At 36.7% G+C, this 12,616-nt stretch overlaps 1 protein-coding gene across 1 annotated transcript in view; it reads right to left on the bottom strand.

The window, feature by feature from the left end:
- Positions 1-442: 442 nt before the first annotated feature.
- The window catches only part of SLC26A7 (solute carrier family 26 member 7), a 67,740-nt gene continuing 55,566 nt past the window's right edge, over positions 443-12,616 (bottom strand). The window contains exons 13-18 of the mRNA XM_065627951.1: positions 12,266-12,403; positions 10,461-10,509; positions 7,670-7,770; positions 5,746-5,800; positions 5,535-5,656; positions 443-919 (exon numbers count right to left, since the gene is read on the bottom strand). Of these exons, the coding sequence (XP_065484023.1) occupies positions 443-919; positions 5,535-5,656; positions 5,746-5,800; positions 7,670-7,770; positions 10,461-10,509; positions 12,266-12,403 (942 nt within the window). The remainder of the gene's footprint in view (positions 920-5,534; positions 5,657-5,745; positions 5,801-7,669; positions 7,771-10,460; positions 10,510-12,265; positions 12,404-12,616) is intronic.

Below are 12,616 nucleotides of genomic sequence, written 5' to 3'. Positions count from 1 at the left end.
CTAAAACACTTTTTCTTACTGGCTGTAATTCACCTCTGTTAGATAGTGAGGCCAGAGCCTGTGCCCTTGTAAAGTGACACAGATTTTGTGCAGTCTCTTTGCTACAGGACGTTTGGCTCACTTTGTCCTTCTGAATCAGAAGAATAAATATTGTTTATTCTATTCTATAATAGTCTATTATTTTGTAATAGTTGTGGTTGAACAAGATTATCATTGTAGGTCCCTTTCAACTGAACTAAGTTTATTCTATTCTATTCTATTCTATTCTATTCTATTCATTCTGGTGAAGCTAATTGGAATGTATATATTTACATAGGAATTCTTCCTGAGAGCCAGAGGGAAGCCAGTGGACAGTCTATACAAAGAATCACTGAGTAAAGGGTTGAAATTAATAGTAAACTTCAAAACTTACTCTAGAAGGTTTAGGGTATTTCATTCAATCTTAACCAAATAAGCGAACAGTTGTCTCTGCAAGAGAAGCAAACCCACCACCACCAGAGATTTGCAGAGACCAACTCAGGCAAGATGCTAAGCAATTCACAGCCACCAGCAGAGCAACCAGTGATATCCTGGTGGTCCAGAAGTGGTGGATGAAATCTGGTGGCATGTCATCCTGGTCACTCGAAGACAGGAAACGTGCAATCGCTAGTTTTAGTAAACATTTGATAGCTCGGGGTGGTGGTGGTGCAGAAACAGAAACTACACTGGCAGTGGAGTATTTTGCCCTTCTAGGCCAATAGTAAGAAACAACCTTCCCTCTCCCTCTCCCACTCACTATGGTTCTGTAAAGCAGTTCTGGCCTGACAGAGCTCAAACTCAGTACAGGTGTTTTAGAAGCGGTTGAAAGGGCAGCTGTCCTCGTGGGTCCTTTGAACACTCTGTTCTGCTGGCGAAAAACTATCCTAAGTGGTACCACTTGCTGGAATGGGAGTATATTCTCAGAAATAGGAAGAAATTTAGGTGAATTTTATAAGGTAAAATACATTACAGGAGTATTACAAGTATCCCAAAGCCCAGTGTCAGAAGGTTAGGAAATTTAGAGTTATTATTAAATATTTAAGGGAAGAAATGTATTTCATCCCTGATTCTGTCCCAAGAGCAGCAATCAAGCAGCAATCACAACATTAAGGCATTTTGAATTTGAAATCTTACACTGATGAAGCACTTTTAAAAATGACACTGAAGGTCTTTGAGCTAACAGGAGATAAATGTCCATCTCAAACCAGCCATGTAGCTGTGGAAAATTTATTCCTATCTAAAGCAGTGGAAATTGGAAACCATTTTGACTAGCACTACAAATGGTTAATTTGGTGCAGAGATGCAGAGGATTTCACAAGGGCTAACAGTACAAACAACTTTAAAACCATCTGAGTTGTTTCATTTACAAGATCATTCACAATAAAACCGAATGTCTCCCATTAGATGCTATCTTTCTAAAGACCCTATTTTTGACAATTTCATTAATGAACTTAACCTGTAAATTTTCAGAAAAAGAATTTATCCAGCAAAGAATAAATACTGAACTTAGAAAAGATAAGATTTATCCATTTATTAAGTTTACAGTTGAGATCTCCATTCGGCTGTGACATAAAATTGATACTTCTACATTTAAAGTACAATGTAAATAGTTTCTAAACTGTTCACAAATTACTAAAACTGTTTGAGGAAATTATTAGTCAAATGTTATAGCCTGTTATTGAGTCCGAGGATGTAGTGAGTCATTTGCATTCAATTACAGCATCCAAAATGAATGCACTTGGGACAATGTACAGAACTTATTTCTCCTGTGTATAATAAGCTTCTCATGGTTACTAATCAACCCTTTACATAGTATTTATGAAAACAGTCTCAGAAAAACATGTACAGAACACTTCTCGTCATTCGTGGGCCAAAGTGGGGAATAACTTCAGGAGTCACTGAAAACTGAAAGGGTAAAAAACCCCACGGCTCTCTCCTATTGTCTTCTAGTAGTGCAGAATCACCAAGACCAGAAGAAAAACCTATCGATGTGTTAACATAAGTATGCAGAGACATGAAAACCACTCCATGAGGCACCTTGTCTATTATAGGCAGCTGCTTTGGGCACAGAGAGTAAGAAGAGTCCAGACAAACATATGTATGTAACCAATGCTGGAAAGAGGATGCTTAGCATTAGATTTTATCTATACACTAGGGCTGCACAAAGCACCCTTGTTTTAATACTTTTCTCTGTAGTGCTACAATGGCCATTATGGCTATGCTATATTCATTTACCTTTTAGGTTCCATATTTTTTTTTGAGTTGGTGAATTACTTCCTTGTCTTTCTGGTTTTTTGATTGTTTTTTACTCAACTCACATTTTACTACCAGTGTTCATGTATGGCAACAAAGACAAGAGGAAAAAAGGCATACATGTTGCCAAATAACATGATACTGATATGACAGCATAATCTAATATGATTGAAGGCAATCCATAACTACAAGCCAAATACTCAACCCATTAATTCCTCCATCCCATTTGTGTGCTTGCACACAGTACTACACACCAGAATAAGGGATGAATTGTGGCACGCACCTTAAGTGTCTCCCCACTGTCATCTCTCAGCTGACACAAGCTGAAAATTCCAGCACCGAAAAAATCACAGCTCAACCTGGAAATGCTGACTACTCTATGCTGGAAACAAGAACAAGTTTTGGAAAATTACTCTCAGTTTTTCCTCTTTGATATGAGATAAAGAATACCTGTGGCTTTGAAAATGTAACAAACCAAAATAATAACTCATGGCAATTACTAGAGCAGAGAAAATCCAGTACACTTGGTCAACATACATCTGCCTTGTCTGAATATAAACTGCCCCCACTGACCTTGGCAGACCTTAAAAAGCATACAGAACCATCTACAAGAATTGGAAGAATATGTTAGCTGTGATATGATGCTGTTATTGCAAATGGTTGTTTTGAGCAGAAGAAAGGAAATAAAGCCATTAGAAACAGAATATGCACTGCTATATGTCTTCCTGCATATACAGTATCAGTTATAACAAACTGGTTTTAAGAATTCATAATTCATAAAGTCTCATTATTCCATGCACAAAACTACAGATGCATATTACAACTAACGTTACAATAGAAGATATCTAAAAGAGTATAACTTACTGGTAAACACAGTACCTCATGTCTGCTTTCTAATAATTTGTGTCTAAATGTGTACAAAAATATTATATAAAACCAGTACAGAACAATCATATGAACATTCTCTGAGTAATGGCAGCTGAAATTTTTTTAATGAATGGCAGATTTGTCATTACAGAATGTAGTATATATATATGGCATACAAAAGATGATCTGTGAGATTCCCTGGAGAACACTAAGGAGAAACTGTGGTGGAGCTCTCTTTCTGCATATGGGCAGACCAGACTAGCCATATTCAATGGGTTGACATCACACTTCACTCTGGTCATTGAACTTGCTGTAATTCTAAATTGTGAGAAGCAGAAAAAAATGTATTATAATGTTTTCCTAGAATATAATGTAAAATCAGCAGACAAAGCAATGCTAGCTTGAAAATGCCCCCATTATAAAGACTAATAAATCAAAAAGTTATTTATTATGAGAATGAACTTCATAAAGCAACAGATTAGTCTCTTATCAACTTATTAACATAAAATTAGAATTACAATGCATTATCCTTGCAGGATTTAGGTAAGAGCACCTTTGCCTTTCCGAACAGCAGTAGAGATGAAAAGGAACCATGACACCCTCTTGCCTTTACCTTTCTGTCAGTGAGTGACTATCACTTGCTGAGGGGGAAGCGGAAATGTAAATTGGAACAAATCACTTTCCATAAGTCTCCAGCTCCTTTCTCCTATTCTTTTCCATCCCATCCCATTCTATCCCATCCTATCCTATCCCATAATTTTTCCTTCGTATAAACACTCAACATTCCTGCTGATCTAGCATTTCAAAAAGGCATAGTGAGAGAACATAGTCTGTGTTGGTTACAGTGTGGTGCTGCTATTGCTGTCACACTGCCTTTTTACTCCTGTCCATCTTCTCTTACTTTCAGATGTTAAATGCAATGAACACATAAAAAACACCAAATCACATACTTGGAATACTCAGAAGTCCCACCAGTAGCATATAGACACTGTTCATAATTACATTTAAAATTTAGGGCTGTGTATAAGCCTTTCAGACTAATCTGCTAAGCCACTATTCAGAGTTTTGATTTGTCTAGCAGCTCTGGTGGAAACATGGGATTAATTCCTAGGAAAGTGGGCTTCTGAGCTCTAACTCATCCTTGTGACTTTGGACATTTGTCCTGGTCTTTCCATGTCCCATTTCCATAGAATGCGAATGCTAGTACACAACTATTTTACGAGAATGTTAGGAAGATTAATTAATTTCTATAAAGAATGCAGATATTTTATATCAGAACAATCATTCAAATTCATCTAATCAGACCCAGACAAAATATATACAATAGTCATCCCCATTATTTTTGCCCTGCAGTTACCATTTCAGTAAAATATTTTTTGCAACAATATCAAAATATTGTAAAGCTCTGAAGAGAACATATTTTTCTGGTCAATCCACTAGACCAACAGTGCCAACCCACCTTATCTGGATAAATCAATGGCAAGTGATTTTGTCCATAGGCAACTCTAATTTAATTAGTAAAATATAAAGTGAAAAAAAAAATCAAACCACAGGCCATGATGAGTTTAATGTCTCTTGGAGAAGGCTCTGAGCCAAGCTTCAGGCCATCTTTGGAATCATAACTAAAACCATGGGAAAGCATGCTACTTGTAATGGAAGCTCAACTACGCTGGGATTACACTGGAAAAGGCTCACAGGGTTTATGAGGAAAGCTCAGGTTTACAGCCTCTTAACAAGGAATACAAGAATCATTACTGAGCAAATAAACACATGTTCAAGCAGATGCATATTGAAGTCTCAAACCTCAATTTCTGAGCCAACCCTTTTTTATTCCTTCTCCCCCTAGCTCTCTCTTCTACCTCATGCAATTCCTCTCCCCTCTGCCCACCCAGTGAGCCAACACGGACATCTCAGTGCAGGGGAGAGGCAAGTTTATTAGCGCGAAACAAGCCTGCTAAGGATCCAGAAGCATTTAGGTCAGAACAGAGCAGTGCTGTGTGAAGTAGCTTTAAGCAACCCAGGCTGAAGATTGGGGGGTGTGTGCTCTGTAAAGCAGACCAGGGTGTGAGTTAATTTGCCTCACCAAGAAGTTATGTTAGGTGTTTCTAGATGACATTATGCTTTCCCATGGAGAATGCACCCAGATTAATGTACCATAGCACAGCACCTCTGGATCTAGCATAGAAGACAAAGAAGTTTTGCTACAGGAGAGACGGTGACAGGAAGAGAACGCTAGCAGGAAAAACTTGATGACTGCAGTCCAGAGGCTGAGAACTAGTTGCAGAGAATCGGCAGATAAAAGATTTCTGTACAAAAGGTTCACTGAGTAAATAAGATTTCCTCAGACTTTAACAAATTGCTATGAGCATCCAAGAAATCCTCCAGACTTCACCCACCCCTTCTGTAAGTCTCATCTTGTGAATTTGAATGGCGTCAACTGCTGAAGAAATAGATTCAAAGAAGACAGGATTTTCAGACTCAAGATTTCCACCGTACTGCATTGCTTTTATCAAGGAAGCTGTAATGAAACAAACACATGAGCACTGATAAGGTAGTGAGGGTATATACACCATCATGTTAAAAATTTTGCTGTAGTCTGATACTTGCCTTTGCAGTGTGCTAGCAACACATCGATGTGTCTGTTTTTACAGTCCATGTAAACCTATATGTGTGAAAACATGAAATCTAAAAAAAATGCTTAAAATACCAACAGAGAATAAAATACATTAAAAGAACATATTCAAAGCAGGCATGGAGCAGGGATGCTGCTATTGAGGCTATGCTGCCAGCAGCCACCAGAGCGAGCCCTTCTATAATGCAAACACCACAAAACCACACTAATTTCCTTCCCTCAAGTAGTCTACAGCTTTGCTGAGAATTAAATGTGAATTTTATTAACAATTTTGGATTTTTTTACTGTATTTTTTAGGAGTTTTTTTTCCAGTTCTCCTTTTTTAGCAAGTTTCACTGTCTCCTCTCCACATGCTTGCCTACCAGTCCACAAAACCAGGAATTAGACCTAGGAAACTGAGACTTCTAGCAGTCTATCAGAAAAGCACCATAACCATCATGCTACATGCTGCAGTAACCTGTTCTTCATTCTTTCTTTGAAAATGTTCAGCTTCACAGAGACTAATTATTGAATTAGCTAAAAAGTAAAAAAAAAAAAAAAAAAGAAAAGAAAAAAGTGAAAATGGCTCTGAGAACCAGAGTAGGGCCTTTTCTGGCAGATGAGGATCCAAAGCAGTCCTTGCTTCAAAAAATGTTTAAATAACCCACATAAAGTGGAACAATTCCACAAGAAGAGATTCATTAATAACCACATCAGAACATCCTATTTTAAAAAATAAACCAGAAGGCTGACTCAACTGAAAACCCCTCTAACTCAAACAGCGGTGAGGGTATTTTGGGAGGGAGTGTAATGAAGCAGACACATTGAGTGCGTTCCTTCTTGGGGTAACCCATGTATGGACTAGTCATTCAGTCAGAGGCTGCGCTCCCAACCTGCACATTTCACAGCCCATGATGGACTTCTCTCTCTCAAATTTGTCTAACACTTCTTTGATATAATTTGCAGTTCTGAGATCTTTAAAAACTTTAGAACATCAATTTCACCTTTTTTTTAAAATTAATGCTTTATCTACTCATTTTATTAAATTCTCTACATTTTGAGGTGAGACGTAATAAAGAATAACTCCTACTCCCCTTATTTAATTTTTCTGGTTTTATTTTTTACTATATCCCCACCTGCAGATAGTTTTAATTTAACATTTTTAAGGCAACGCTTCACTGCTTAATCATTGTAGTAAATGGAGAAAATGGTTAGGATAAGAAAAGGCCTGGGCTGAGACCCAAGTTCAAATTTGGTCTTCTGTCTTACTCAGAAAACTTATATGAACCGAACCTTGGATACTCACTTAAATCTGTACCCACTACACAACTATTAAATGCCAGACCAAATCAAACATAAGAAATAGCTTTTGAATATAACTTTTCATCCACCATACAGAACTGCTTATTATGTGGTTACTGGTTTTGGTCTCCTGGGAGCTTCCTGGAGCTCCTGCAATGCCTGAGGAACCCAGCCTGCCAGACATGTAACCCACAGGAGAAAACAGGGAGATCATTAAGACCTCTGGCTTAGTGGAAAGCAGGACATACAGATAAAATCGCAGAACTAAAAGCTGAAATTTTAAAGTAGTAAATCCACACATAGCTCCACTGCAACTGACACAACTGCCATGACAGGGCCCAATATGACCTAAACCAACTTAATAAAAAAAAGTTCAGAAACTCGTCGCCATTACATACAGATACTTACATTTGCACTGAATGTCATTCGGCTTTAGAATTATTTTTTATATAATTTTATATATAAACAAAATGCAGTTTAATATCAAAACTGTGTTCATCTTTTCCACAAGTGACATGTTTATCTACTTATAAAGGTGAGGTTACGAGTAGCGGGTCCCAATAAATCATATGTGCAATTATATTTCTATGTACAGGATTTGTGTGATGTCATGAATACCTGAAGCAGCATCGAGACTCCAGTGTAGTCAAACAAATTCAGTCCGCTGCAGTCTAATATCAAAACATGTCGCTCGCTGTGACATGACTGCAATGACTCACCTGCACATTTGGTAAATGAAAAACTTTAATTAAAAATGAGAATGGTCAAGAAATTCATATAAGAATTATGATAGTTCAACAAAATAAGTTCAAACTATCACAATAAATATTTTACTATTGTGTACTGGGACATCAGTTAAGCAAATGGCATATTATAGAAGCACAAATGAAGGACCTTCAGAGCAATGGGGTGAAGTGATGACAGGCAGAACACATTATTAGTAAGATGTTTTAGACAGGAATCATCTCTCAAGAATTAAAGAATTGCTTCTTCAGATTTGAACTTCTAAATAAGTCAGGATAATTCTTTACTTGTGTGGAAGATTTTACATGGGTTACAAAGAGAATATATCTCTCTTTTAAATTCTGATAAGACACTCCCCTTTGTAGCACATAAATACCTTTCTATGGGTTAACTAATATCATCCCATAAGGAACAAATTATGTAAAGTGCAGTGTTCCATTTTCCTAAGGGTTTACTATGTTGTTTTTTGTTTGGTTAATTTTTCATATGCTATCATGTATTGATGCTGGGGGAAAAAAAAGAGATTTTGGTAAGATTTACACAGGTCTTAGATTCATTCTTCAACCTCGGGTCATCTTATACTTAAACTAAGCACACTTTGTATTAAACGCATCCTGAGCTAGCACAGAGATAGTGATTCCTGGCTTTGACAAAGGGAAAACTAGAAAATAATGCACATCTTACTTACATTGCTCTGTGAACAAATGTCAGTTGCCATAATGCACAAAACTCAAAAACAAAAGACAAAGGAAAAGAATTCTGAATGTAAAGATGGGTTAAGCTAAATGGTTTTGACAGAGTAGAAGAAAAGATTTTAAACTCTTGAGAGGACTTAAAAATATCTCCGTGGTGTAGATTTGCATTGGTGCTAATTAATTTCTGACAGTAGTCTGAAAGCCAGAGCCTTTTGGACTTGCACCTCCAGAGATTTACTGTCTTTGTACTGTCCAAAGTACATTAACAGATAAATTTCAAACAAAAATACAAAATATCAAAGGAAACCTCCTGCCTGACGTTACAGTGGTGGAAACCCAGGAAGGATTTATGAGATGTGATAGGCTGCTCACTGTAATCTATGCACCTCCTCTGTCTCTGAAACAAAAGAACTTAGTCTTTCTCCCTGTTACTGACTCATGTTACCTTCCCCACGGCTGGCATCCTGCGCTGCAGTAGATGCTGCCTGGCTTCTGAACTGGGGGTTAGGTACAGACCTGTGCCCTCTCTGAATCAGTGTCAACACTAACAGCAGCTGTTTAATTTGGTGCTGATACAGACCAATAGCAAACTGGGATCCCTGAGAGAGAGAAGAGAGAGATTTTGACAAAGATGTACATCACCACACCTTCCAGGAAAACTGCCATAAGGGTTGAGGATTATGTCTTCCTGTTCTTCTCCTTCCTAAAAATTTAAGCCGCAAATTTTGTTTTCCTTTTTATAGTTTTGTTTGGGTTTTTTTTCTCTCTGTTTTTTATTTTAAAGCTCCCATGAAGAGTCATTATAGAATGGTTGGTAAAAGGAACAACAGAGCATTGAAGTTCTCAAGGCAGGATTTAAGCAATCAGAAAAGAAGTCTTGTGCTCTCTGTCACTTCAGTAACATGAGAAACCAGTTCATCCAGAAGAAGACTGAAATATGTACTGCCAAGACCTTCCAACATATGAAGTGCTTTGCACTCTTTGAGTATTTTACAATATAACTCTGTACAATCTTCAGTAGCCATTATAACTGTGTTGCTGTCTTACAGCAAAGCACTCTACCACTCCCAAGTAAACTGAATGCTGTGGTATCATAAAATGTCATGAGTCTAGTTAATAAATGTAAACATTCAGACAACAGCCCCCAAATCAGATTCTTTGCTGTGGCCTTAATGCTTCTAAGTGTTTTAAATAAACACAATATTTTAATTCCATCCACAATGAAGTCATCTGTATAAAGTATCTTCTGCAAAAGATTGCTGTAGCTCTCCCATGGGAATGCATGTGCTCTGGTTTGATTTAAGTGTTATAAAATGTGGGAAGAGTGGAATTATCCAGCTTAATCCTTACTTGAAAGCAAACCCTTAGTTTTTTTTCCTTTATTCTGTCCTCTATTGATATACAGAACAATATTGGAGGTCAGAGTGTTAGTGGTGATTCAGTTGAGGTTTTCTGAGATTTTCTCGTAAGTGGCTTTAAAGATCACAAAGATTTAACATGGCCCTAATTTTATCCTTTTTTACTTTTGCATACTAATATTTAAGTCCCACTGTGAATGCAAAAACAACAAGACCAGAGCATAGCAAAACAGCCTTTTAGATCTTTGCCTGAAAACCTATCCGGGCAATAACATGGGAAGTGGTTGCCCCCACTGCATCCCTGTCTCCATACAAACACAGCAATGCCTGTCAAATAAGCAGGGACTCCTGCAGAATCCGTATTTTCATCGGATCCCCGCTTTTGAAATCTTAAACAGTCAGCCACGAACAGAAGAAAAATAGGACCTGTAAGGCAAAGGTTGACAGATTTTAACATTGTTTAGCACTCATGCTTAATTGAATGTTTGGTCTGACTACAAATATTAATCTCCAGGCACTTTGGGTTAACCTAGAAATAAATAGAAAATTTAAGAGCCATTTTGAACACATATCCATCTTGGTTTTGATATCACTTATAGATAATAAACTCACCATGACAGCTTCCATTGGAAAGTGAACAGAGCAACGTGTTCTGCTCACACTGAAATAAAAGCAACAAACCATTAACATACCAAGGAAAACCAGTCCAATGCATAGTAACCAGAGAAAATCAATGCAATACACAAGAATTCTGCTTCCCAGTATCAAAGTTAACTCCTTCTCTCCAAAATCATGCTGTATGCAACAGCCTATTGGATATATAATACTTACTATGTCTCTCTGTATTCCTCTAAAGTTATACCAAACTGATATTTTGCTTTTCTTCTTAAATGACTCAACCAACATGTTTGGATCCACTAGGAAGCATACTATGATCATGATGCTTTTGGGGAAGCAGGGGTTGGTTAAGAAGTGGTCAAAAGATGGGGAAGATGCTCTTGAAAAGATCAATTCTAGCCAGTGATTCTACAAGATCAATTTTCTACTTGCTGCAATCTCACCTGCTATGCTAATATTTTAGTGAGAACATTTTTTATATGTAAATTCGTTGAATAATTACTTTTACCTGGAGAAATATTTTTATAACTATTTCAATATGAATGCTAAGATCTCAGTAGATATATGAGTTAAACCCTGAAATACAGCACAGAAGCAAAATCCAAAGTGTGATTTTTTTCACTCGTATTATGTGCTACAGAAATACATTTATTCCACAAAAAAATTTATGTACAATATTTCAGACAGCTGCACTGCCAAGTACCTTACAGAAGAGACATAGGATAAAATCTCCCTCCTAAGTAACTTATGAATTAATTTATTAAATTAACTTATCAACTTGTTGCACTTATTAAATTAACTCATAAATTAATTCCATGCAAATCCTAAGTAATATGTTTCTGTTTTGGGGGTTGTTATCATACTAATATCAGTCAGCCTAGCAGAACCAAGGAAAAAAGTAGCACAATTTCTGAGTTGAATTTCTGAACAATGAGGAGAAGCCACCCATCAAAATAAGTATGGGTAGTGCAACTCTTTGGCATAAGACAGAAGGGTGGTAGATACACATTGCTGAACACTGTCTTACCAATCCATCTAAGAAATGACTGTGATTTGCTCAGCCCATTTTTCCAAACTAGATGAAATTTCTTACAGTAAGCACTGTATGGCATTAGAATATCTTAACTGCAATGACAGAAAAATAAATGGGTTTTTATTCCCTTTTAGGGTCGTTTGTAGGAATTTGCAGTAGTTATGTGCAGATAAACTTGAAAAATACAATACTTATTAAGATATTCTGCAAAACTGAGTTATACATAATTTGTAGACTGTTTATTTTCCCAAGAAAATCAGTGAAGAAAATCAAAAATAAACACTACCTTTGAGAAAAACTTTAGCAAGTTTGTACCTTCTTCCTAACTATCCTGGAATTATTTGTAGTTAGAAACAGAAATAAAATGTCTATCTCTCATGGACTCACCTCCAGCAAAAAAAATTGCGCTTTATTCAAGTAGATTTGTAGCTAATTGTTTTCTGTATATAATTGCAATCTTATATTAGCTGAGGTTATGTAAGTTCTGCCAGAAATTTTGGAGAGTTTTGGATCAATGCTTTAATTTCTCTTACAGGATCGTATACAGAAATAGTAGATATTCTTTTCAAGCAATAATAAGAAAATAATCCTTACTGAATCTGGTTAAGATAAGGATTAACTTTATTCTATTCTAAATTAACCATTTGTAATATTACTTTTTTATAACTATTTCAGTATCTGATTACATTCCCTAAGAAATGCAAGGAAAGCAGTCGTGATCTTCAACACTGTCACCGTGTTTACTGAAGTGTATAGCACATCCTACCTTGTTTGCATCTTCATATGCCTGGCTGCTTGTGCCATCCTTTTGGATTATCTTTATCAGGTCAGCATGAAATTTCCTGGCATTCAGAAAGACTAATGGGCTGTTGACTGAAACTATCTTTACCTGGTTTAATGATTCCTGTGGAATGAAATAAAAATAATGCTGAAAATATTATCTTGGGTTCAGAGACTAAAAACGAATCTAATTTCTTTTAAAATACTGAAAATTTGACTAAATCAACCTAAAAGCAGCTTTGGATTGTGAGAATGACTTAACAGATAACTGCCTTGGTCAGTCTTCACACACAACTCATAAAAACCTTTGTCCACTTCGGAAGAATGAGAACAGGAT

This window comes from Caloenas nicobarica, chromosome 2 (assembly GCF_036013445.1).
Source record: "Caloenas nicobarica isolate bCalNic1 chromosome 2, bCalNic1.hap1, whole genome shotgun sequence".
NCBI lineage: Eukaryota > Metazoa > Chordata > Aves > Columbiformes > Columbidae > Caloenas > Caloenas nicobarica.
The sequence above is the reverse complement of the archived record's forward strand: the minus strand, read 5'-3'. Positions and strand labels throughout refer to the sequence as shown.